This window comes from Orbicella faveolata, unplaced genomic scaffold, assembly GCF_042242905.1.
Source record: "Orbicella faveolata isolate gen_17 unplaced genomic scaffold, um_ofav_v1 contig_14, whole genome shotgun sequence".
Lineage (NCBI taxonomy): Eukaryota > Metazoa > Cnidaria > Anthozoa > Scleractinia > Merulinidae > Orbicella > Orbicella faveolata.
Genome location: NW_028301541.1, coordinates 20,892,523 through 20,919,463, shown reverse-complemented (window position 1 = coordinate 20,919,463; position 26,941 = coordinate 20,892,523). Strand labels below are relative to the sequence as shown.

At 40.3% G+C, this 26,941-nt stretch overlaps 5 protein-coding genes and 1 long non-coding RNA gene across 6 annotated transcripts in view; 2 read left to right on the top strand and 4 right to left on the bottom strand.

Annotated features, from left to right (window-relative positions):
- The window catches only part of LOC110043778 (proteasome adapter and scaffold protein ECM29-like), a 36,799-nt gene extending 32,412 nt beyond the window's left edge, over positions 1-4,387 (top strand). The window contains exons 52-58 of the mRNA XM_089287015.1: positions 40-88; positions 823-969; positions 1,463-1,604; positions 2,136-2,241; positions 2,673-2,785; positions 3,166-3,237; positions 3,335-4,387. Of these exons, the coding sequence (XP_089143141.1) occupies positions 40-88; positions 823-969; positions 1,463-1,604; positions 2,136-2,241; positions 2,673-2,785; positions 3,166-3,237; positions 3,335-3,477 (772 nt within the window). The 3' untranslated portion in view covers positions 3,478-4,387. The remainder of the gene's footprint in view (positions 1-39; positions 89-822; positions 970-1,462; positions 1,605-2,135; positions 2,242-2,672; positions 2,786-3,165; positions 3,238-3,334) is intronic.
- Positions 4,388-5,675: 1,288 nt separating this feature from the next.
- On the bottom strand, positions 5,676-7,066 carry LOC149114474 (uncharacterized). Its single transcript, XR_016206479.1, has 3 exons — positions 6,924-7,066; positions 6,761-6,835; positions 5,676-6,162 (listed from the first exon to the last, which is right to left on the bottom strand). It is a non-coding gene; the product is annotated as an uncharacterized LOC149114474 (long non-coding RNA).
- Positions 7,067-12,458: 5,392 nt separating this feature from the next.
- LOC110043795 (uncharacterized) lies at positions 12,459-16,202 on the bottom strand. The gene is made up of 2 exons (XM_020749305.2): positions 15,830-16,202; positions 12,459-14,247 (listed from the first exon to the last, which is right to left on the bottom strand). Exons 1-2 carry the CDS (start codon positions 16,091-16,093, stop codon positions 13,513-13,515), a joined length of 999 nt encoding a protein of 332 aa, XP_020604964.2. The 5' UTR covers positions 16,094-16,202; the 3' UTR covers positions 12,459-13,512.
- A 9-nt stretch (positions 16,203-16,211) lies between these two features.
- LOC110043796 (protein YIPF5-like) lies at positions 16,212-18,115 on the top strand. The gene has a single exon (XM_020749306.2). It carries the CDS (start codon positions 16,318-16,320, stop codon positions 17,092-17,094), a length of 777 nt encoding a protein of 258 aa, XP_020604965.2. The 5' UTR covers positions 16,212-16,317; the 3' UTR covers positions 17,095-18,115.
- A 1,659-nt stretch (positions 18,116-19,774) lies between these two features.
- Positions 19,775-21,580, bottom strand: LOC110043794 (uncharacterized). The gene has a single exon (XM_020749304.2). It carries the CDS (start codon positions 21,379-21,381, stop codon positions 20,215-20,217), a length of 1,167 nt encoding a protein of 388 aa, XP_020604963.2. The 5' UTR covers positions 21,382-21,580; the 3' UTR covers positions 19,775-20,214.
- A 1,339-nt stretch (positions 21,581-22,919) lies between these two features.
- LOC110043779 (vitellogenin-6-like) overlaps positions 22,920-26,941 on the bottom strand; it is a 32,979-nt gene continuing 28,957 nt past the window's right edge. Inside the window, exons 26-29 of the mRNA XM_089287014.1 lie at positions 26,485-26,615; positions 25,624-25,836; positions 24,600-24,784; positions 22,920-23,411 (exon numbers count right to left, since the gene is read on the bottom strand). Of these exons, the coding sequence (XP_089143140.1) occupies positions 24,602-24,784; positions 25,624-25,836; positions 26,485-26,615 (527 nt within the window). The 3' untranslated portion in view covers positions 22,920-23,411; positions 24,600-24,601. The remainder of the gene's footprint in view (positions 23,412-24,599; positions 24,785-25,623; positions 25,837-26,484; positions 26,616-26,941) is intronic.

The following is a 26,941-nucleotide window of genomic DNA, read 5'->3' as shown; positions in this document are numbered from 1 at the left end:
CTAGATATTCCGGTTAAATAATATTTCTTTATTTTCCAGGAAATCCATAGAGGAGTCATCTCCTAGAGTTGATCCAGATATTGAAAAAGTAAGAGAAACAACAAAACTGATTTTAACTTCAGCGTTTAGAAGATTTTACCTACAACAGAACCCTCCTTGGAAAAGGCTTTACTGGAAGTATCTGTTAGCTCTATCTCACTTTTCATCTCCTCTCAAATCTGTAGGCACTGCGACAGTAGCTTTTCCTTTGAGTGGAAGCTAAGTAGAGCTAAACAGGCCATGAATTCGTATTCTCGGTATTGGACTGGAACTGCAATCATGGACAAAAATCTTGGGACAAATTTGCACTTTTGGTGCTTTTGCGCACACGCCAGACGCGAATACTACTTCACCTGCCTAACCTCGCCCCCCACCCCCCATACAATGTTGAAAACTACTAGCTGCAATTTCTCCTGATTTTCAACATTGTATTGGGTGAGGAGGGGGAACAGTAACGCGTTTTTAAAAGGAAAGCAGGCTTTTTTCAAACTTCAGTAGTAAAACACAGATAATTCGTCAACTTACATAAGTGTCCCAAGGACTTTTGTCCACGATTGTAGCTTGCAATGGAGGCTCATGCGGGAAAAATCATTAAAAAGGGATAAATGTCATTTACATTTGAAGACTGTCGGCGTTAACCTCAGTTGCAAGCTAGTTCCAGTCCAAAACCGAGAATACGAAAATAGTCTAGTCCTTGTTCAGTTTACACAATAGTACTCCAAATAAGAGCACTTCAATTCGCGTTATGATTGGTTAAGTGGGGCTCTCTTTTTTTCACTCCAGGTGCTCGACTCGGTATTTAAGGAATGCAGAAAAGACAATCCAACACACAAGATGGCGGCGTTGAAGTGCTTTGGTGAAATAGTCCAGGAATATTCTATTGACAGATTTCAACAACTATCCGAGCTTCTCTTCCCCATCATTGCTCCTGTAAGTACTTTGCTCAAATGCTTTTCGACATCTAATTTCTCCTTACAATATCTAGACATAATCAAGGAGACAGGTGATGAGAATAAAGATGGTCAACTAAAGGATATCGTATTGATTTAACGATAAATTCACACATCTAACGTTAAAGAATCTTATCGAAATAAGTTAGGAGAAATTTTAATTCAAGCTCGGGAATGACAGTTAGTCGCCTCGAGGTTAGTGCATTCTCCTCCGGATCAAGCACTCCGGGTTCGAGCTCTGGCCGGGGACATTGCATTGTGTTCTTGGGCAAGGCACTTTACTCTCACAGTGCCTCTCTCTACCGATGGGTACCGGCGAATTTAATGCTGGAGCTAACCCTGCGATGGACTAGCATCCCATCCAGGGGGGAGTAGAAATATGCCTAGTCGCTTCGTGCCACTGGAACTGGGATACGCTCCAGCCTGATGGGCCACTTGACTCGTATGCAGACTTCTTTCTCCTTACTTGACAGGAGCCAAAGGAAGAAGGAGAAGAAGGTGAGGACGAGAATGAAGACGAGGAAGAGAAGGACAAAAAGGTCAATCAAGAATTCTTGGTTTGTGCTTTTGATTGTCTGGGACAGTCATGGCCGAAAAATGCCACTGATTCACAAGGTGAACTTTTACATCTAATACCTAATATTGGAGCTCACGGATGTAACGTTAATGTGTGAGCTATACAATGAAACATGGGGCTGTGATGGCCAAAACATGCCGCTCTTTCACAATGTGAACTTCTGCAACTAATATCTAGTCTTGGAGCTGACAGATGTAACGTTAAATCTGTAACCTACGCAATGAAACATAGGAACATGGTGGCCAAAATATGCCACTTTTTCACAGGCTGAGCTTTCGCAAGTTATGTTTTGTTACTTGTTTTTTTTTCAAATAGTCATTGCTTCGGTTGGGCGGGCGCTTTGTTATTGTCCGAGCCACAAACACTACACTTTTGCCCCGTTCCCATATCTGCACACCTCTCCCTAGGGGACACGTTTTTACTCCAAGACGTCCACTGATGGCGCGATTCCGAAGCAAAATGACGTTCTTTTTATTGCCCACGAGTCGACGTGAAAGCCCCGAAAGCAAACTCAGAAATGGTCTCCTGTTAAAAATGCCCTGTTCAATATTTGCATGTTTACTCAACAGATAAACACGCCGAACGCTTCTGTTCCATACTCACGAATGCCCTCACTTCAAACACGTGGAAAGTACAACTCGTAGTTTTGTCCGCCATAAAACTGTTTATTGAAAGGTAAGTTATTGAAACGTCCTTCATCTTCAATAGCCCCGCCCAATAGCCCACCAAGAGTTTCGTATACATCTTCCCACCGAGTGTTAGGGCTCGAGAAACCTCCGAGACTGGACCGGAAAAATTCCAAACTGATGACGTAGCTCTGCAGAGGCTGGGTAGCTTCTCTGATTGGCTGTTACTTGCGCGCGAAAATTCGAAACCGAGTTACAACCAATCAGAGTCCTCGCTGCCAAGCTGAATTTTAATATATCGAGAGTAGTCTATTCAATACTCGAAGAGTTTGTTTAGTTACTTTAAACGATTTTCAGCGAAATGGTCCCTTCTCTCTCTGAGTGAAGGCAGTTGGAATGACATACTGAGATTTTTTTCTTGCTCGAAAGGAGGTTTGTAAATGTACTTTGAAACTTTTTTTTTTTTTACATATTTTTCAGAATGGACTGGATAAGTGGAACTCCTGATGGCTCGACAGAAGAGAGTATAGACAGAATAGCAATGCTTAGAAGTACCTTAGGACAGTTCATACCACCTGTCTGTGAATGTTTAGGTTTGTTTCCCTAGAGTGTCATTTTAATGCGTCGTTTTAAAAGTCTGACTTTCGCAGCCGAAAAGCTGACGGGCGAGACGCGGCGAGATTTCAAGCCCTCGATGTTTTTGCTTCTTGTACGCACTCGTCGACTATATTTCACTCTCCTTGCGTTTCAAGTTCAACCTGCTTACATTTTCTCTGAGAGCCAGCCAGAGTGTTTGGCTCGTTTGATAGATAGGTGATCTCAACTTTGGCCTACTGTCAGCTTGTTCAACCAATCGCCGATCACATTCGAGGACACTGAATTGACGAAAACTCTCGTCCAACCTTTAATCTCCCAAATCTTGTTAATTCCTGTTTCTACAAGTTGTATCCGTAATCTTTCTCTTCCTTTACAGAGGTTAAAAAATACGCCGCAGTACGGCTAGGAGCAGTTGAAGTTTTGGAGGCAGTGAACACAGCTCTGAAAGGTTGCTTTCCTCTCACTCATCTGTATTTATCTCTGTCATTCCAACTACTTTATTTTGAGAACAAAAATAATATTAACTCGTTTATTCTTCCTTTCAGGGCACAGTCGCTTATCTTTGCTGACGGAAGAACTAAAAGAACACATATTGGACAGTCTGAAATACGTTTACAGTGACAAAGAGCCCAATATACGCGATAAAGCTGCGAAACTGAAAAACAAGTTACTATCCCTTGGCTCGTAGTTTTCAACAAATGATGACAAAAAAGTTCAAGACTACAATCTAGGACAAAAGTCTCGCGACAAATTTGCACTAGTGGCGCTTTTCACGCACGCCAAACAAGTCGCGTGCAACTACACTTCCCCGGCCCCTCCCCCCCACCCAAACTGCAATGTTGGATACGTGCTCGTGCAGTTTCTCCCAAGTTTCAACATTTTATTCGGTGGGGGGGGGGGGGGGGAGGGGTAGGGGAAGATTTTTAAACGATAGAGGTGCTTCTTCAAACTCCAGTTGTAAAACTAAGTTAATTCATAGCATTGCATCAGTGTCCCAAGGACTTTTGTTCAGCATTGTAGATTTAAAAACGTTAGCCGTTTTCGGAAACCTATTGAAAAATGGAAATCAGAAATTCATATTTGGCGTATTACCAACACCTCAAGTGAAAGAAAAGACGTTACTATAAAACCTCCAAAATGTGTTCAAATGAATCTTCGTCAACATTCCCACCTAGTGCAGTGCTTGATGGTTTGTGGAAAATAATCGAATGATGGTCACTGACAATGTAAAACGATTGCCTAAAGTGACTTAAGTGATCTGCTATATACTGTATATAAACAAAATAGTTTTTAGGAAATAATGGGACATCAAATGAACAACGTTTAAATTAGAACTGTTACTCAATCTCACTGATAAACTGTCACGCTACAGTTTTGTTACCACTGAAGTGCAGGACAGCTTTTAATGCGTACTTCATTTAACCCGTGGGAGACGCGCTGTCCCAAAGGCCAGGCCAATGGAGACCAAATTGAGTGGTCCCGGAGAGGGAGGGGGAGGGGAAAGGTAACCCTACGTCGGACAAGCGTCCGGTATAGAAATACTCCTAATCGGAAACCGAATAAAAACGCTGGTCGAACGGGCCATTGGACTCGACTAATTAACACTTGTTTTTTCTTCATTGTTTACCACGGTGACGGTTGAAGCCAAAAGCATCAGTGTATATTAGTAATTAGTTGCACTGGCGAATGTTTCAAATTGTTTACATTATCAGTAAACACGTAATACTACTTCTCTAATTTGAATTTTTTTATCGTGTTTCATTGGTTTCCACACTGCAATCTTTGAATATCTTCAGATCGTTGTTTGATCGAATTCAATTCTTGTCGTTCTTCGTCGTTTTATCGGCCTGCATATTGCTTTTTCAATACAGTGTTGCATGTGGCAATTTTACCCCAAAGGGTCACTCGATAGCTCTCGGGTCAGCCTAGACAATGTTTAGGTTAGCTTGTTTATATTTAGCTCTTTAAAATATTATTGTTTATTGAAACAGGGCTCGTGTTGAGGCTCGTGACTCAGAATTCAATTGACTCAGTTTCAATTGACTCATAAATACTTTGGCCTTGGAAGGGAGAGAAAGAATGAATGAAGGAGAGAAGAACGCGAAGCTCGTTTGTAACTTATATTCTGGTACTACATTCTTACAATCTTTCTTTTTATGAGAATATCGAGGCTGAAATTTGCGAAATTTTAAGAATATTTTATGAATAAACCCGAGGCTGAGATTTTGAAAAAATCTAATTTTGTGTACCGAAAATTTGCAAACACAATACAATTATATGTTTTGAACTAAACCGTATAAAATTCTTTCTCTAAACGGCAAAAACTAGCCAAAAAGCAACAAAAACAGCACTAGCCGCATGTTCAATGCTAATAACATTTCTACAAGAAGTTATGTGTGTCATATCTGGCTTTAATGCCTTCAGGCTGGCTCCAAAATTACTTTAACAGCATCCAGACACCAAATACATACGAAAACAGAAACGTCACACGTTATAATTCAAGAATATATTCATAAGAATATTTCGCTGAGCCTAAAATCGGCAGAAAAATAAGAATATTCAGCCTCGGCATCTGTCATCTGTCATCCCGTTTGCTTTCCATCCGCGTGAAACAATGTTCGGATTGGTGGGACTCTAAATGCATTTTATCAAAGTAAACACGGCTGTCAATACTTTGGCGCTCTGGGCTCTTCCAAGTTGTTCATGTCTGCATTTGAAATTAAGTTCAATTTAAAATTAGCATACCGAAGACTGTTTTGCAGAACTGAATTATCGGAGGTGAAGTTGTTGACATATATTTCTCGTTTGTTCCGCATTCTCTTGTTTTCTTATATTTTGTCTTCAGCTAAGATCAGCATAAACTCTAAAAACAAATGAGAAGTGGAAACCAGTTACACAGGTTTTTATTTAAACGTCGGGTACGCTGAAACGCCCATCTATTAAAAACATACAGCAAGAACACGAAGACTGTACTTTGACTACAAATTTTCTGTTCACTGCAACTTCGATAGAGAAAAACTAGAAAATCACCTTGCATTGTTATATAACTGAGGTGGCTATCAACGGAACAAATTCAAACGGCTCTGTGCGACATAGATATTCAGGCTGCGCTATTTCATGAATTCTACACTGAAGGCTAACTCAGATTGTTTACAATACAGGCCTCGAAAAATATCATCTACGTCTCTTATCCACTCTTAGATTTCTTCTCGATTCTTGCTCTCTGTGTTTTCCCCTCCTCGTGAGCAACAAAACAAATTGTTCCGAACAGACTAACAACACCAACTATTCCGAATGCCACCCAGCAGCAGGGAGTACTGAAAGAGAGGCCTGCTACTGCCGAGGTGAATGCAAGTTCTGTAGCCGACATTGCCTTAGGAAAGAAAGAGAAAATCGGTACTATTAATATTCTACTATACGGTGAATTCATAGGCATAAACAGACGATGAAACCATGGAATATCGACACTCAAGTAGCAGGTTATTCTTGGATTACGAAAGGAAGGGAAGTTTTACACTGTAACAGACGTCGCCATTAATTAAACCATGTGTCTGCTTTTTACTGTGGCGTGTCTACCCAGAAAAGCAGATCGCTCGCAGTTGTCTACTCCTGACCACGTTTTCGCAAAAAGAGAAACCAAAAATCGATGATCCAAATTCAATTCCCAGCTCGTGGGAATTACGACGCGTTATCCTTACGTAACTCTTTTGGCATAAGGATAACGCGTCGTATTTTGCTTGTGTATTTTCTCAGAATGATGCAAGGCGGTGGTTCCGTTACAATTGCAAGAAGAGACAATCAAATACTCAAAGTTTTCCGTACAATTTACTAGCTACGTACTTTCTTGTACTAGAAAGGCATATGTCTAGGCATCTGGCTACGTATACTAACAGGAAAGGTAACAAATTCAATTCTGCTGGCTAACTTTTGTACAACAAGGCAGAATCGAAACTGGAAGTGTATTCCCTCACCTTTGTTTAAAAAGCAAATCGGACCTGCGTTCTTCGCTGCCTCCTCTCCTTTGAAACTGAGCTTCAAACTTGAGGCTGAAAGATGTAACAAAGTTGCAATGTGTAAGTTACAACTGACGGTACAAAGAACCGGGAGACTTCTTAATTTAAACACAGATCATACCTTGATTTGCCGCTTCTGGTTGCGAAGCAAATGCCGATTTGGGTGTGTAAGGAAACAGACGTGACGTTGCGATTCTTTTGTTTCACTGACAAAAACAAAGTGAAAATCGTGATTAATTATTAAGAGAAAGATGGGAAGAAGCGGGGGGGGGGGGGGGGGGTGGGAGATAGGACTCAGATGATCAGTGGTTTCCATCACGCTCCGCGCTATGTTGCTACTAGTTCCCGGCCCACCCCACTGCACTTGCGCTCCGTACTAGTTCCCGTATGTGCGTAGACCGTGCACTGGTTCTCAGTCCTTCTTCTCACTACGTTTAGGGCCTCCTCATGCTTTGTTATGCATGACAAAAGCAGGCGTACAGAAACGTTTGTCTCTACAAACCCGAAGTAATAAATAGCACTTGAAGATCTAGAATAGATTTCGGTACAAGATGGATAACGGAAAACAACTGTTGTCTCATCAAGTTGTATAAAGTCTGAGACGCTAGATGCATTTGCGGCTGTTTCACCGGCTCACTCGCTTTGCAGGATTAAGGCCTGGACGCGAGCGCTACAGGAGTCGGGAGCTACTGCATGGGTAAATCGGTCAGTATAAAATATGGATTGTGGACTGTGGACTGTGGACTGTGGACTGCGGACTACGGACTACGGACTGCGGACTGCGGACTGCGGACTACGGACTACGGACTGCGGACTACGGAATGGGTATAAAACACGGACTGAGCCAGTAAAACGCGGACTAAGCATTACGGTCTAGATCTGGGTATAAAATACAGACTCGGGTACAAAACGCGGACTGCGGACTAAATGCGGCCTACCGACTACAGACTGGGTAAAAAACACGGACAATAGTCCAACATGCCGAGTTTCCTGCCAAGTGACCACGGTGCATGAAGATAATGGTATTTTCGCGCCATAAATGTCACTTGGTAAAACTGCGCATGTGTGGGCCCAAGATTCCTGTTGTTGAAACAAATTTACTTTTCTTGCTCGATGTATTTGACTTGAAAGCCGTTGAACCAAGGGGAGTGGAGTAAGATAAGTGCTCAGTGCGAATGGTGACAAGAAGTGTTAGTATAGGTAATCGTATGAATGCGAGTGCAATTACGGATTTATGAGTGATATTTGAAAATTCTCTCAAAATTGCACTAGCCTTTAGTCGAGTGTAATTAGAAAGAATGTTCAAATGTAACGGGTAGTGTAAATCCTTAATTTTCGCACTTTCATACGATTACTCATTATATCACTGAGAAAATCACAAACGCACACGCGTCAATTAATTATTTGCACTGCAGTGCAAATCAAAAATTAACGATAAATTGGCCTGCCTCAGCCAATCACATAATAATAAGAAATGATACTTTCGAGCCCATTATAAAAGGAGGGATTGTTTTTGTCCTCGTAGGAGTAGGCAATTATGCAGAACCCCCCAAAATAAATAATAAGTATAGGTAATCATACGGTTTCGAGTTCAATTTGTAATTAATTTGCACAAGTGAGTTTTTCAAAAAGCTGAAATTGCACGAGCCGCTTCGGCAAGTGCAATTTCAGCTTTTTGAAAAACTCACAAGTGCAAATTAATACCAAATTGAACGAGAAAAACCGTATGATTACTTATTAATAACATAACCATGAAAAAATGTGCGTGGAGGAAGTGCCGGAAGACCCTTCTTTAGGCCATTTTTTCTCATTCGAGAAAACTTTTTACTTTTTTCAAAGTTTCCGCACAAAATTTTCCTAATCGTTTTACGTAATATCATTGGCTTCGAAAGTTTCCTATTGTCTTTCAGCCAATCATAATCCAGAATTACGATGTGTAATTTGCACTGGTGTTACACTTTTTGTACCGGTGTTACACTTGAACTGCACTGCTCTCAGCCAATTAGAATCCCCGTGATATGTGTATCCCCGCACACATATCACTAGTGATATGTGTATCCCCTGTGGGGATACACAAAACACTGACGCGCCTGGGCATTCAACGAACAAAATGGCGACTCGGTTGCGAGGTTCCAACGAGCGCTGTAAAGAGTAGGAGAAACCAGAAATGAATTCGCGCCCAACGGAGCAGATTAGGATTTCTTGAGTTTGGTTGAGTTCCAACCGACTCGATTGCATATCTGACTAAAACTTCGAACAGCGGATACACATATCACTAATTATTTCATGGCGCAGTGATCTCAGTGTGTATCCCCTAAACACAGCCTTTAGATTGGCTATCTTAATCTACCTGATCGAAGAAAATGGCCAATTATTGCCGAAACGTGCTGGCTGCTTACTCGCGACGACGTTTATACCCAGGTTGAGGTTTGCGGAGTTTGCAACTCGAATGTCTAAATATCTAAACTGAAATCGCGTGCAGGGGATACACATATCACTAATTATTTCATGGCGCAGTGATATGTGTGTCCCCATAAACACAACTGTTATAATATAGCGCATCAACGTTGTCAAAACTGCAGGCAATATTAGCACCCGACGTTTTTACACGGCTTGGGTTTACTAGAGTTTGAAACGCGATAATTCCACTAAAAACGCGTGCACGCGTGCACGGGATAAAAGGGATACACATATCACTGATTATTTCATGAACTAGTGATATGTGTATCCCCATGGACACAGCTGTTATATTGGCTTTCTACCCAAGAAGAAAAATGCCCATTACATTTGCATTGTCAAAACTGGCTTGCTAGAAATATTCACACCCGGCATTTATTCATAGCTTGGGATTTCTGGAGTTTCACTGACCTCGGTTGTACACGACCGCATGCAGGGGATACACATATCACTAATTATTACTTGGCGCAGTGATATGTGTATCCCCTGAAGACAGCCGTTATCAAGGCTAACTGCCGAAGAATAAACGTCGATTGTTATGAAACTTGTTAGCAATGTTCGCAGTATAGCAATGTATACAGCTTGAGACTTAACATATCTTACAAAAAGTCGAACTGAAAAGCGGGTGCAGGGGATACACGAGAGCCACTAATCATTTTATGGCGAGTGGGTCGAAGCAGTGATATGTGTTTCACTCCACGAATAATTCAGATGCAAACAAGGCGATGAACAGTGGAGAATATGCGTTACTCGATGGGTGAGAATGCACCGCGCAATTAATATCGTCCTAGAAATCCCGTGCCGTGAAACTCAAATTGAAATATATCTAGATCCATTTGGTGTTCAACTTTGAATTCATTATATCCTGCTCGCAGAAAACCAGTTAGGATCAAGAACACAATTCCAGCAGCAGATACGTATGCTTTTTCAACTACAAAATTTGAGATTTGTATTTTAAGTCTGTTTGGGTTAGTCGTTCGTCCAGTAAGCGACCGGACGACGAGAGCGCTTTCAAGAAGGATATTGCTATTTAAAGTAGAGGGGAGGGGGTGGGGGATACACATATCACTGGTCGCCATCTTGGAGGGGATACACATATCACTAGTGATATGTGTGCGGGGATACACATATCACGGGGATACACATATCACTGTGACACCGGTGTTACACTTGAACTGCACTGCTCTCAGCCAATTAGAATCGAGTAATTTTTTCATGTATATAAATTTCGCGGCTAATGACTTCGTGTGGATTACACCACGTGTAAGGTACACAAATACAACGTGCCCTTCCCAGCTGGGTCGCTACAGCGGGGGCCTTTTTTTAACCTGGTACCCAGTCCTGACTGAGCTTATTTTTATCTAACTAAAAGCGGTAACTTCAAAATGTTATTTGGTATTGTGGAGCTGCTGATTCTGTAAAGAAGCAAGGTATGTACAATTTCATTTCACAGGAACGATGCTACGTTCCTGCACTACGAGAAAGTCAAAGTAGAATGGGTGTGGAAGCCGTTTTGGGGCTAAAATGTGAGATCTTTCGAACGCGAGTCGAACTCTGAATTACCCGGCCATGCAGGAACCTCGTGCTGTTTTTCAACCTTGCTTTTATATAGTACATGACAGGATATATTTACCAAAACATCACTCAGACTACCTAGGAACACAACGTAGTTATAGAAAGCAACAACAGATCCCGGGGGGGGGGGGGGGGACTCCCATATGGAGTGGACGGGGATGCTCGTCGGAAATTTTGAATTTAACCCCTAAAAGAGACCAATCTGGGCGTGGCCGAAGCTTATGCAGACCCCTAAAAGAGACCAGTTTATAAAACAGACAAATAAAAAGTACAGTGACATTTAATGATGGCGAATTTGTTTATATGAATTGAGTAAATATAAAGAATCAAAATTCTTTCTGTTTTGTTATTTCTTCGTGTGCAACCCTTAACGAGACCTTGACGGCTAAAAATAGTGACATTTTGCCCAGAACACCCTAAGCGAGACCAAAATCCGAAATTTACACCCCTAAGCGAGACGACGAGCATCCCCGTCCATTCCATATGGGAGTCCCCCCCCCGGGCAACAGATATTGTTTCGTGATCTTAATTTCGCGATTTTGACATTATACCAAATATCAAATATAGTGTTTTCACATGATGTCACAACAGCCATGCGGCCGCCACTTCATTGTTTTGTGTCACCAATGTTTTATTTACACTATATAGAGCATTTTAGATACAATTTATAGGTAAGTTATCCTGTGAGAGTTGAACTCTTTCTTATGTAAAATCCTTTTGTTCCAATAAATGTGCATGGCTGCTGGCCACTTGAGTGACTCTGTTTTTCAGTAGAAGATCATAGTTCTAACTTCTGTGCAAACTCTTACATTCTCAAAGTGTCATCAGTTAATACGAGACCCTGGGAAAGAGGTTGACAAGTATTTTGCTGGGGTTATCTTTCAAGCTGGGCAAAGGCCGTTGTGCACTGTATCCACTGTGATTAAGCTGGTGGTGCTCAGTCCTTTTCCTTATTTCTCCATTGTTTAGTTACTGACAGCTCCATCATTCTGGCTTGTGCCCTGCTTTTATCCTCAGACTTTATTAATATATTCTTTCTTACAACCATCCAAACTTCAGTGAAATTGTGATCAATTGTAAAATAATGTGCATTGGGATTGATATGTGAAGAAGTATTTTGGGCTGGGGTGGGGAAGGAGATCAGATGTAAAGTAAGCGCTCCCAGTCTACTATTCAACTTAGACTAAGGGATTGACCATTATTTTGTAGAGAGGGGGGCGGGGGGGGGGGGGGATTTCCAAAAAACACATTTCTGCACAGCAAAAACCTGCTAAAAAAAGAGTGTAAGGGGAGCCATGGGGAAAAAAAATCAAGCGAGTACTTTCTACTGACAATATTTTGATTTTTGGCATTTAAAAACATTACTGCACAAGCTATAGCTCATCAAAAAAGTATCATTCACAACCTAAAGGTGAGAAAAAAATTCAAGCGCCATAAAATTGCCCGGGGACCCCCCCTCCCCCTCCAAAAAAAAAAATGGTTGGTCCCTAAAGTTAACAGAAATTGTTGTACATATTTACGTACCCTAATGCAAACACTATTAACTCCATAAAGCAACAATATTGTTATTATTAATCTGGATCTGATACTAACAGCCTGACCAAAGTCAATATAATAGCCATGAAATAAAATAATTCTATTTTATTTAGCATATTTATCAAAATGACATAACAAGTTCCAAATCATTGTCACAAAAACTGAACAATGATTTATCATGATGGTCAGAAAAATAGTTATGATTAATTATTTTGCATTGACAGACTACCAAAATATGATCAATGTAATTATTTTAAAATTTAAATTCCACACACATTCCTTGACAATGGTTTGTGAAGTTATTTGTCTGTTACAGCATTTCAGAAATTTGATGTTACAATGAGTTTTAAAATAGGCAACCATTGTTCACATATTTTCATGAAACATATTGATTAAATAATGAATTATTGTACCACAACAATAAATGCAACAAAGCTGTTAACTGATGTTTTAGCCAGCATTGTTTCCAATCAATCCTTCATGTAATTATTTGAACTATTTGAAAATATCCTATTGTTTGTCATAGATCAATTTCTTCTAAACTTAGCAATTGATTTAAGTCTATGTCTTATCTCAATTTACTTAAAAAATATGAATTCCAAACACTACTGTAACCCTTGTTCCATTTAAGAGTTGCTCATTTCAACTTTCATTTTAAACATTTTGGATTTTCCCATATAAAAATACTGTGATACAACACATTATATTAATGTAAACATGTTGCATAGGCGATGCCATGCAAAAAGGTAACAGGAAAGTTATATCCTTTTACAAATTATGTGAATTTTAATTACCTCATTTAAATAGCTGATAAACTGTCCATAAGCTCTGGAATGTCCATGCTGCATTGAGACTTACAGAAACAATGGACAACCTTTGCACCAAATTTAAAACAAGATTTCTATGTAGGAAAGAGAAATACAGTGCCTATTAACATTTCTGAGTTGAAGGTGTGAAATTTTATCCTGGATATCCCATGATTTTTGCCAAACCTTTTACCTTCCTTGCATGCTGATAGGCAGAAAGGTGGTGACAGACATAACAGAAAAAATTGAAGTGACATAATTGAAATGAAAAATGACACAAAGTTTTAAGTTCCTAAAATTAATAACAGAGTATGATACATTGCATTCTGTTTCCCACTAGTCTTCCTTCCTTGAAAGCTGTCCTTTTTTAAGGTGACGGTCATAGATCACTAGCAGTGAAAATGTAGAACCAAGTGAAAGGAAGGGAGTTATAAATATCAATGCAAGAGACACTAACAGACCTAAAGTTTTGGAAAGGTATAGAATATATAATACTAAACTAACAAGGCAGAACATCAGATCATGTGAAAAAGGGAGAGCCAGGTTGTGATGCACAAAGCCTGTGTGTGTTATTACTTTAGCACTTTGATACCAGTGATACCCAGTTGTTAAAACAACAAGGCCGCAATAAATTGGTAATGGCATTGAGTGGTCTTTGCCGTTCTTGATTGGAGTGGCTGGAATCAAACTAGGCAGAAATAAAGCAAAACGCAGTAACCAAAGATAGAGGGTGACTTCTTCGTCTTTGGACCATGACAGCGATACTGTGAACCAAAACGAGAGCCAGAGGCAAATACCCAAAATGTCCATTCCCCACGTGGGTAGCCTCAGGGCTGGAGACTTCATTCCTGTTTGGTCTTGCATGCTGCTGTGATATCTTAACACAAATAGCGGAAAGGCAACACTGAGGGCCCCACCCAATGCCAGCCATGCATATGCACACAGTTCAAGGGTGGACATCTTGATAAGGCGTGATCTGATGTTGATGAAAAGTATGAAGGGAAGAAGCAGGGACATTAGTTGAGAATAACACCAATATCCCAGAACTGATTCTGTTGTAATGCCTTGGACCTGCACATAACAAAACTTACAATGTTAGATATTTAAAACATATGTGGAAGAGATGACAAGAGGGCATGTGATGTGTTTATAACTGGGAAATGAGGCACCAGATCACAGCAGGGTATCCATGTATAGGAGGATTTAGGGAGAGGTGATTTAGAGTACCATGCTTCTTGAATGAAGGAAACAAGGGGTAGAGGGGGGGGGGGGAATCCTTATCCTCCTCAAAAAATCCTATATACAAGTAAAAGGGGTATCGAATGGTCCCATTCAATTTTAAAGTGCTCACAAATTTGGCCTTTGCTCAAATTGCTTGCAAAAATTTGATGAGTGATATTGTTTGCTCATGCGCCAAATTTTTGCAACTTCTTGCATGATCAGATTCTGGAGTCTGGTAGCATTAAGTTTCTTCTCGTGGTTAGAAACTGGCTTTAGGTTCCCTTGAGCGTCCACCCACTGACTCACATGAAGCTACGTGATATAATTTGACTTCAAACAAGGCATAATTGGCAGTAAGCTACTGAGATTGTTGAACCTCGATAAGATCTTAACTTGTGGCCTAGCTTTGCACCTATCAGTCCTGTTTTGGAGGTGTCAGCCAAATTACTTGGCACAAAGCAACATTTCCTTTTGTATATTCTAAAGTGCTTGTGGCTTCCAAGATAAATTTGAGAAGTGCTTGTGCTTGCAAAAATAAACACTGCTCACATGCTCACAAATATTCGCAAAGACCATTTGATAACCCATGTAAACACTTTTCTAATTTGTTCTTGAGAATCCCGACCTCCACAGGGAAAGAGATCAAAAAGCCAGGTTTCTCAACAACAACAACAACAGTTTATTTCTACTACTGTAAACAACTAAAAGAATTTGCAAGATTATAATAATAAATAAATAAATAAACAGTACAGTACATACAGTAGTGGGACACCCAAAATAACTAAAAAGCTAAACTAGTTGGGTGACTGTAATTATAATAATTAAAAATGTGAGAGTCAGGAAAGAGGCACAACAAATACATTGGTACACATAAATATCATAACTAGGTACGAGAGTAAATATACAAAACAAAACAAAATAAATAGATATAAACCATCAAAATATCAGTAAAGATTAGTAGAGACTAATGAAATGCAAAGTTAGTTCTTTTTTAAATTGATTAGAAGTACAACACTTGAATCTTTCATCGAGTTCATTCCATAATTTAGGTCCATTAAATCGAATATAAGTCCAGCAATTGAACTAAATCCAAGCATATCCAACAATTGAACTAAAAATAGCTTACTGAGAGGACAGGGGTGGTAACCTGCTCCGCTGGGACATACAGGAGTCCTCACCCCCTTCTCCCAGGCCCTTCTTCAAAATGTGTGGAATTGACTCCCCCAGTCAACTCTCACCATACATGTACAGTTTGCGGGGAAATTTAACTCAATAAAACTGGTGTGGTGCAGCTTCTTGTATGTTGCAACGGAGTTTATACCTTCAGCAAGGGATGGGCACTGCACAAATAATTTAAGCTTAAGACTTCAGCTTAATAAATTATTGGCCCCGACCTTGGCTCATTCAAGCTTGCAATCAATTACTCGCTCACCTGGTAGTCTGTTGGTTCTATATTTTTATGCCACGCTATTAAATCAAGGTGATTTGTGCCATTGCCAGTGAAGCTCTTGAGAGTTTTGAGGAATCCGTACAAGAAAGATGAACCGGCGATTGCAACTATCAAGAAGATCTGCGCCGGTCTCGAGTGAACTAGACATGCTCGTGAAACCTTTAAACACACATAAACAAAACTCCAGCAGACGCTAGTTCCGTATAGAAGGGTCTGGATTTGCCCTGCTAGCAGCCATACGTCCATCACTTGCTTTCTTCTTGGGATAAACAGAAAATAAAAGTCCAAAATAATAAAATTAGCGAAAAATTAGCTTCAAATGTCGTCTGCGCCAGCGATCAATAGTAGCGGTTTGCGAAAGTCATGCGCGATGACATGTGCATTTAAAGCAACGTGTCTTTCGAAAATTTTACGCAGCGTGAAAGAGAATATTACAAAAATCTTCGATTAACAGTTGATTTAGGAGATCAATGACGAATTACGAAGATCCGTATTACCAAGGAGGCCAGTCTTTCTATCAAGATGGTTTTTACTCGACAAATTACGACCAAACCTCGGCTGGGCCTTATGAAAACTATGGCCAACAATATGCCGGCCAATATGGCGGAAGTAACGATGGATTTTACAGTTACAATTATCCAGTAAATGGAGGCCATCAGTTTCAGCCAGCCTATACAGGAAACATGAATCAAGGGATAAGACAAGTTGATGAAGCTCACGGGACAGATTTTGATGATGAGCCGCCATTACTCGAGGAACTAGGTATCAATTTCGAACATATCTGGCAAAAAACACTTTCAGTTTTGAATCCATTGAAAGCGACAGATTCTCACATTATGGATGACACTGACTTGACAGGGCCTCTTTTATTTTGCCTGGCGTTCGGAGGATTTCTCCTTCTTCACGGGAAAGTTCAATTTGGTTACATCTATGGTTTCAGTGCATTGGGCTGTTTAGCAATGTATGTTGTTCTTAATTTAATGAGTCTGAAAGGAGTGTCTGTCTGGTGTGTCATCAGTGTCCTTGGTTACTGTCTACTGCCCATGGTAGCACTGTCTGGTGTCTCGTTGTTCATGTCACTTCAGGGAACTCTGGGATTAATCCTTACTATTGTTGTGATTGGATGGTGTAGTTTGGCATCATCAAAGTTATTTGTGACAGCACTTGCAATGGACTCCCAGCAGCCTTTGGTGGCATATCCTTGTGCCTTGCTTTATGGAATATTTGCTCTGCTGACTGTATTCTGAAATGCTTGGAAGAAAGATTATCTGGATATCTGATGGAGCATGTGGTTATCAAACATGATCAAACACTGTTGAACATCCTAAATTTGGTTTGATAACACACCCCGGCAGGATTACTGCTTGATAACCCAGACTTTATTTGATTTACCATATGTTCAACTACTACAAATGTTGGAAGCAAATTCAGTACCTTTGCAGTTAAGAGATAATACTAATAATAACTGCATATTGGCCGTAATAGAAATGGCTGACTACAAGGGACTTGTCACTGACTTGTTAATGGAATTGTTTACTTGGGATACAAACATTGCATCTCCAAAACACAACTATTATAAAATTAAAATATTTAAGGCACTGACAGTGTATAATATTAATCAATTATCTGTCTAGTTATACAAACAGACTTACATACTGCCCATTGACTGTGCTGACTTGCTTATTGGGCAGCAATATATTTAAGTTAAAAGAAATAGAAATGTCTTGTAACACAAGCCATAGGCATGTGTTTGCACCATGACTGCTAGCTGTCCGTTTTCCTCTCAAAATCAGGCCTAGACAAGAAGGGATTAGGATAAGACATGGGTGCAGCACCCAAACCCCCTTGTCCGTACTGCCATTTTGCTGTCTCATTCACAGATAAACGCTCATTGGACCCTAAGAAAAAACCGGCTGCCAACAGTCTAGTTTACACCAAATTCTAAATCTCCTCTAAATTTTTGCAAGTGTTTCAGCAACTCAAAAGGAACATGAAGAAAATTTATCTCTTGCACAATATTGTGCAGAACCGACAGAAAAGATTACATTGTGGTGTTTATTTTGATTATCAAAATGAATGCTTGACAGTGTTTGTAAGTTCTGTGCTATTATAGAGAAAGGAACGTCTTAGAGCACACGTAATTTGTAATTGAGTATTTATCTTATAATTTTCTGTGGGAACTAATAAATTATGTAGAATACTTCATTGTCATGTTGATGGACAGTTGCTAGGCTGTGTTCATAAATAAACTGAAGTAAATGAAATTTAGTTTCCTGCGGAATTGTATGCTGTCACTGTAGAATCAGTTTCCCTAAGTACATGCAGTGAATGTGTAATTAATTAATACTTATATGTAATAATAACAAATAGATTGAAATTTAAATTCCCCTTATTTTTTTCCTGTGATCTCTTTTAATGTCAGTTGTGAGAATCTGCCAGTTTGTCAAGACAACCCAAGACTAGCTCTGGAAATTGAAAGTAGGTACAAACCATCCAAAATGGACCATTACAACTTTAAAAGGTATGGCACCCTCCCTCCCTACATTTCCTACATTTCCCACCTTTCAAGCATGTTAAAAAGCATGGAATCAGACTTTATCTAAGTCTCTCAATCAATCCGTTTAATTGTGCGCATGGTTCAAGTTACCCTCGTACCCAGCGTCTTCGTTCCCTTTGACCAGCGGTCGTTTCGTCAAGCCAGCATGCGCAGTAAGGAACGAAGACTCGAGGTACGAGATTGGGTTCGAGTTCAATAAGGGTTTGACTTTCTGAGCATGCGTACAGAGACTGACCGCTGTATCTAATGCTGGCTCGCCTTCCAATTTATCCCAGAAGTTTCGATTTCTTCGTGCTAACCGAAAGGATTACCGCCTCTGGGAAGACCAAGTTCGTTCGAGAACGAGATTGCGGTTGTGGGTGGTCCTGGCGCAAGTCCCGGGGCGAAGCTTATGCTCCTCCGCCTCGCGCTCTTCTCTCTCAAGTTGTGAGGGTGATGGACAAAACACTGACCCCCAGTCCATGGACTACCTCAATGGACTACCCTAAAATGAACTACCCTAAAATGGACTACCCCTAAAAAACACTATTTCAGATGAGTGGTATGTTAAGAAGCTGCGATTATATACTTACACTGTACGGAGGATGCTTTTCTTTTCGTTCTGCACCGCCTTCAGCTGCCATTTTGAATAACTATACTGAATAAAACAACTGCTGAACAGAAAACGCATAGGTTCAAGCCACTTGAAGTGTCAGCAGAACATGCCAGCATGGACAGCTCAGGTAAAACCTTCAATAACAAAATCTGTTTCCATTTTATAACTTGAGTAGCCTGCAGTACAGGCAGATTAGTGGGCTCTAGCGTGATACACGAGCGCGCGCGAAGCGCGAGAACGAGCGCAAAGCGCGAGGCGAGAAAAATCTCGCCTCGCACTTCGCGCTCGTTCTCGCGCTTCACGCGTGCTTGTGTGTCACGCTAGAACCTGCTAATCCGCCTGTACTGCAGGCTATAACTTGAGTTACAACTGGACGTTGTTGATTGTACATATATTTGAATTAATCCTCAGATGAAGAATTTGATGAGTTTAGTAAATCACATGGGAACAAGATATTTGATTTGATATGAGTCTATGCTTTTTGTGTGCAGCAGTTATTTAGTATATTTATTCAAAATGGCGGCTGAAGGCGATGCGGAACGAAAAGAAAAGCATCCTCCGTGCAGTGTAAGTACATAATCGCAGCTTCTTAACATGCTACTCATCTGAAAAAGCATTGTTTAGGGGTAGTCCATTTTAGGGTAGCCCATTTGGGTAGTCCATTAGGGTAGTCCATGGACTAGGGGTCAGTGTTTTGTCCATCACCAGTTGTGAGTGTTGCAGACGTTTTTCGGTTTCCGAGCGCGGCTTTCGAAGCTTGACTCGTGGATCAGTCTAGCGTGAAATGCAAATATTTATTTAGTTTGCATTCGTGGGACTTTGTGGAATAGAGCCCCCTGCAGACTGAGCATGCTCCAAAATCTCCTGTCAACAACATTTGCCATACATCGACAAAAATAATGTAACTTATAGAATAATCTAAGCAAAAATGAAACGTCTTTTATCAGTGACTGTCATAGGCAATACGTATACACTTTTGATGCGAGAGAAAGGAGGTTCTTTGCTGTGTTCTTGTAGTATTTCTTTTTCCAGTGTGATTCAGTAGTTTTAATCCGTAACGAAAGCTTTGATGGAAAAATGGGGTGCCATACCCCTTTCTTAGAAAATCATGTTTAATTCTCTGGAGATAATCTAAAGAAAATATATGAACTACTGTAAGAAGAATTTTAACACTGACCAAGCCATTGAAAGGAGTAATGTAACTTAAAACGATAGTTATTCATCAAGTTCGTTTGTTTCAAAAACGGTCGGTATTAAACAACCCGACAACACCGAACGAGTCTCGGATCCCGAAGGTTGTTGGCGAACTCTTCGCGAACGGGTCGAAAGAGGCGAGCGACTTCTCGGAAATGGCGGCGAATAAACGTGTCTTTCCGAATCTCGGAAAGACAGTTTTGTGAATTCGGTGAAGGACTGGGAACGTTGCAAATTCTGAAACGGAAGTGGGCGTGAAATGTTATTGGTTGAGTTTCGCTTCAGGACTTTGAAGGCTCCTCGTCCTTTCGGGCTATCAATGGTTGTCTTATTTTTCGCATTGTCGTCTTCTTCGGTACTTTCCAGTATTTTGGTCTTTGGTTTTCTTCCCTGTTTAAACGACGCTGTAAGCTGGCATTCATAAATTCGATAAACCTGTAGAAACTGATCTTTGTATGTCTTGTCCCATTTCGTACGCCCTGTGAAACCATTTTCCGGTTGGTCGCCCTTTTCAAGACACTGCAATTGTCTTCTTTGATAATGGTTTTCTTGCGGAAGTTTCTCATTCATTTTATTTCCAACGTGTGAGGAATCAGCGTTTGACAGCAAAATGCTTTCTTCAATTCCCTTTATTTTCGCCCATTCTAATGCCGTCTTTCTGTGGATCCAGTCTCTGTTGTTCATAGCAGCTTTTCCTTCCTTAATAAGAAACCTAGCACAGACGATGTCCCCGTTCATACAGGCTTGTATAAGAGGAGTGGTTCCTTCATTGTTCGGCACGTTTACACTGAGTTGGTATTTCTGCAGTGCAATGACAATAGCATTTAAGATGTTAAAATTCCCAACCTTAGCTGCGTGAAATAGCGCCGTGTTTCCTTTCTTGTCTTTGGAATTGAGGTCAAAATTCCCAGCCTCTTCCAAGAACAATGCGACCATGTCTTCTTTTTGTTTCACCACTGCGGTGGATAAGGCCGATAAGCCATTGCTGTCTGTCACGTCGATTTTCGCTCCTCGTTTTAACAAACGTGAAGCAATGGAAATGGCCAGTGAATCTGGTTCAACAGAGCACAGTTGAATTAACGCAGTTTTACCGTCTCTGTCTTTCCAATTGAAGTTGACTCCTAAATCTATAAAGGAGCGAACTTGTTTGAAACGACGCTCACAAATGGCTTTGTTTAAAGCCGCCATCTTCAGCTTCTCTTTTCGTTATGTGATACGAAAATTGTATTGTTTCCTAAAAGTGTTTCCGCTTTCCTCGATATATAAATATCATATCAAATACTCCAACAAAACACTATCTGTAAATCTTTGTAGCAGCTGGGAGCTTCTGAAGCATTAAAAAATGGACCTTTATATTAAAATAAATTGATGTGAATATAACTCTAGGGGATGTTTGTCATTTAAAGAGGAACCCATTTAAGTCATTTCCCTTCTTTTGAATTTTTCATCTTCTTTTGTTGATTTTTCACCCGTTGGTATATCTCGTTGGTTGTTGTAATAATAACGCCACTGCTAGCAGGAAAATTGCAGGTTGTAAAGCAAATAAAGATCTCATAGGAAAAATAAACAACTCACGTTACTCGTATCAAATTTAAATTATTATGTTGACATGTGAAATTTTTAAGAAGCCCTTAAGCCCACTTTACTGTAAGTTTATTTAATCAACTTATTATGTCTGGCAAGGAGAAAGAAGCCCTAACTTCCGTAACGACACTTTTAATCTATATATGTCATATATTGCTAACATGTCGAATGAAAGATGTGTTAATAGGTAGCCGCTATTGAACATCTCATATTTGCATCAATTTATGCAGTTGAACATAAACGCGAGAGAATTCCTAATGCAAGCTGACAAACAGACCAGTTCTACGGGAGACCCTAGGTATATTTTTCGGAACTGGAATGAAAGTTTAGGGAGGAATAAAATAGGGAAAAAAATTGGTTAGCGAGCTCATGAAGTTAAAACCAGGTTATTTTCCCAGGAGCTACGTCACGGTTTGCGTGTCTTGAAAAGCTTAGCCTAAATTTTTCGAGTTCGTCGTTTGTAATCCGTGTTAATCTTCTCCATCCTCGTTCCTTTATGGTGTATTGTTATTAAATGGTGTTTTTCTATCTTAGTAAACTACTATTTTCAGGTTATGTCCAAGTTAAAGGTAATTTTGTGCCTGCGGGCTACAGTAACTCAAATTACCGTCACTGAGCTCCTTGAAGTAAAAGGAAACGTTATCTGTCTGTTTCAAATCTACTGATCCCCTTAGCCATCGCTTACTCCTTTTCAAGAAAATCTTGAAACTTTTATGGCTAAATAATTGGATTAAACTTCGAATAAAAATTCCTGGAGGGAATTTGAAGGTGGACAGACTCATAAGAGGGGTTAATGATGGTCTCCCAGGGGTTTGTAGGAACAAGGGAACATTATTTCAAGGGAACAAGGGATATCTCTACTATTAAAGGGAACTTTAACAAACACTTTAGGGAGCAATAGAATTTATTAATAGGGAGCAAGGGAGAAAAGGCGAAATTTTCAAGGGATGAAGGGAACATGCCACCTTCCCTGGTAGGCCCTCGTTAATGAAGCAAGAACAGAACAAAACAAAGATGGCGAAGATTGGAAAAGACTGATATAAAGTACTGAAGACGAATTTGAAAACTTTAGGGCCGAAGTTTCCAATTTGCGTTTCCTATCCTTGACCCAGCAGTTGTTTCATTTAAACACACCACAAGAATGAATGCTTGAACATTTATTTGACTATCCCATCACACAACTTTAACATCCCAATACTGACAGCAAAAATAGTCTTAGAGCATTCAAACGCTCCAAGCAGCTTGGCTCGTAAGTGAGAAAAAAATAGCACTATGTTAACGTTTGTTTGTCTTTATAAAGACATTTCAAACTCTAAAGTAGCCTGCGTGGCACACGATTCCTTTCCTTTTCATTTTCCAGGCGAGGAGATCGAGCAAGATGAGTGAGTAAACGAACGCGCCTTGGGCAAGCAAAGAATAAGGAGAGGTGGGGAGGGGAGGGGGTGAGTAAGAAGGGGGGAGGAGTGGGGAACTCGCACTTGGCACTCGCTCGCAGGTTCGTTCCCTTTGCGTGGCTTTGGAAATGTCTGCTACGCAGGCTAAATCTAAAACTAAAATGCGAATAATTAAATTGAGAAGGTCATTTTCCGGTCGTCATTGCTGGTCTGGTCAGGTCTGGTGTTGGTTTATCGTTTCTGAAGAAAAAACAACAATTGAAAGACAATGTAAGGCTGTAATATTTTAAAGAGGTTTCAACATAGTATTTAAGGAGCAATAATATCGACCGACTGACTGGATGGATATTGAATATCAGTGGAATGGAGAAAAATTATACACGGAGAAAATGCGAATGGAAAACTCCCTAAGTTAATCGTGTATCTCAAGGTAAATATTTCTGCCAATTCATGATTAAGTTAGACATTATTGAGGGAAAACTCCATGCAAAGTCTTAAAGTGATGACGAAAAACATCAAAATTGTAATTATAAGCCAAGGGTGGCTGCAACTGGTTAAGACTGAGCGGAAACATTTTAAAAATGGAAATGAGAAACTTAGAAAAATAAAATAAAATAAAAAATAATAATGATTTAAAAAAAGAAATGCAAACTTGACTGATTGGTGTTCATCAAATTTATATTATATACCATTCGATCAGTTACGAGACAGACAGCTTATTCAGCCAGCTAAAGTGAGTGAATTATCATTGCCTTGAATCATTTATTCGTTAAAATAAAACGCAAAATAATCAATAAAGAGCTGATGTAGCAAACCACGACGGTAATGGCAACGAGAACGCCACCAAACAAAGGTTTAATGAGTAGGACAATGGCTCTGCACGTGCGTTATAAATCTTTGTACATTTCTTGCCGTCCTCTGCACAACAACAACGTGAAATGACTAAGTTTTGGAGAACGCGAACAACGGTGGCTAATTTTCGTATTTTCATTTGAAATTGAACGTTGGCGTTACATATTTAGCTTGAGCAAGTTTTGAGACCAATACGCGCACTCAACAAATCTAGGCATTTGCGAAATTCGAAGGCAAAATATAGATTCATTTTTTTTTTTTTACTGGGTGTTGTCCGCGGGGTCGCCGTCGTCATTTCCCAAGCTCTCCAATTTTGGGAGCAGGGATGGCTCAGTGGTGAGAGCGCTCGCTTCTCACCAATGTGGCCCGAGTTCGATTCCGGCCCGGTGCCATATGTGGGTTGAGTTTGTTGTTGGTTCTCGCCTTGCTCCGAGGATTTTTCTCCGGGTTCTCCGGTTTTCCTCCCTCCACAAAAACCATCATCTCCAAATTCCAATTCGACCAGCATATAGGGCCCGGATGAAAACCAGCTAGGGCTGATGTGGCTTCATCTCTAAATATTGTAATTTTAATTACCTTTAACATTTTTGCTGCCAAGACTGAATGAATTTACTCAGTTCCTGGACGCAGTCTTGTGGATCTTTGTACTCATTCCACTGCTCTCCATCAGCGTCACCACACAGCCCGCGTACACGGCTGCGCAGAAGAGGCGAGGCGAACACCTGGATCCGCTGGCCTTCGATTGTAGCGTGCAGGCCAAACTGAAAAAGATAATGCAGCACAGGGTCAATATATCTGAAGAGAAAAGACTTTGAAAAACGTTACCAAGACATAATCGTTAAAGGCAGGACGTTTTGACGGCTCCCCTCGCCTACATTACCATAAAAACAAGTTTGTTTGTCTCAGTTTAATATTTACAGATCTCTATAATCCTGACTTAAGGAGAAATAAGAGAGTTACTTTTGGATTTGTACACCTCTATGCACATAACGGACGAAAACCTTTGTAGATATCATTTGGTTAGAACTGCGTCAACTTTTCGTGGCTAACAGCAAAAAAAGAAATGTTACTTAAAACTGTACTATCTGACGCTGTAAATTCTCCAATGTTTTGTGTAAATATTTTCAGTCCATACTTAGAGTGTATGTGTGTAATTTCTCAGTTAATACAACAAAAACAGATTAGAGCACGTTTCAAATGTATGGCGAAATTGGTTTGGAAATGTGCTGGGCTTTAATTTCTGCTAGGTTCGGTTTCCGACTCTCTCAAGTCAAGCACCGGCTGGTTATCAAGCCTTACTTTCTGTGCTCCATCCATGATTGGCTGGAAAAACTCACGCTTCTTAGTCAACCAATCAGGGGGAAATAAACCAAAAGCAATCACGTCTTGGCTGCATGCGTTTTCCCTCACTCGGCACCGATGACGTGTATTGGCTTCGAGCTTTCATTGGTTCATTGTGTTGCTTAACTTTTCTCTGATTGGCCATTGTGTTTGATTTGGCTTTGCTTTTAAGACACTCACCAATTGAAAACTGCTCTTCAAGTTTGAAACGAATACATTAGCTAACTAGGGAACAGTAATAAGCAAGAGAAGTTCTCACCTCGGTTGAAAGCTGAGTCTTTCCGTCAGACGTCCGTACCTCAGCGACGGTGGTTCCGCCCTGTTTTAATTCACAAGCCTTTTGAGAGCAATCCGCTTGCTGTCCATCAATCAAAATGGTTTGGTCTGGTTTGATTATGACGGACTTTTCGGACGGTTGTAGAATTGTCGCCTTGACAGTTTTCTGGCCTTGTTTGTCGATCATTACGGTAAGCTAGTGGAGAAATATATATAATAAATCAACTCTTTTTCTCTTACGAACGCCCAAGTCCAGCTTTGTTTTTACAATATCGATTGATAATACTCAAAAGCATTTACGTTAATGGTCATAAACTTGGGTTTCCTCCAAGGACTTAAGTTAGAACCACGTTGTACAGCATAATTAACAAAACCACATGAAAATGCAGATTGATGGCTTTTATGTCAAAGATCACGCGCTAGTAACAGTAATAATTATTTTTAACGTCCTGACACAGGGAGAGTTTCATCACTGCACAGAGTTAAAAGTTAGAGCCACCTTGTACAGCATAATAAACAGTACCACATGAAAGTACTGCTCAGTAGCTTTCATTTGAATGATCACACACTAGGGTTTCATCCATAGAATCATAGGTCAGAATCGCCTTGTACAACATAATTCTAAAACAGTACTACATGAAAGTGCAGTTCAACAGCTTTTATTTGAATGGTCACACAGTAGGGTTTCATCTCCAGATTCAGTAATAGAGCTTAATAGGGTGTAGGGTGTAACCCTTAGGCAAGAAGAATTAGAGGCAAATTCGTTGCTAGACTTGTAATGTGACTCCATCTGAACCAAAAGCCTCGATCGGAGTTACTTGATCTCAAACAGTAGCAGTCTTACCCGGATTCTACACTCTTTGCCTTTCCTGTGATCCTGAACCAAGACGTAAGGACAGCCACCACCCTTGATGTTGTGCTTGTACTGTAAGTTATCAAAGACCTTCACGGTGTCATCCTGCATCTCGCACTGGGCTGCAAACATTACCATCAGGAGTTCAGACAATAGGCCATCTTACAGTTGTTTGCTTAGTTACCAGGCCATGAATGCAAGCGAGGCTGGAGGTGACCTCACTTTGATACCGACCTCCCTGCTGTTCTCATTGAAATGCCAACTAGTTAGCATAAGAGCAACTTGATTTACTCGACAAAAGCAGTGAGATATTCATCAGAACAAGGTCACCTGTAGCCTCGGTGCCATTCGAAGGCCAGGTTGCTGAACAGACAGCTGTAGAATGGTCTATTATTTCTCAAACCATTAATAATTCATCCAATTTAAACAAAGGAAATCATGACCGTGA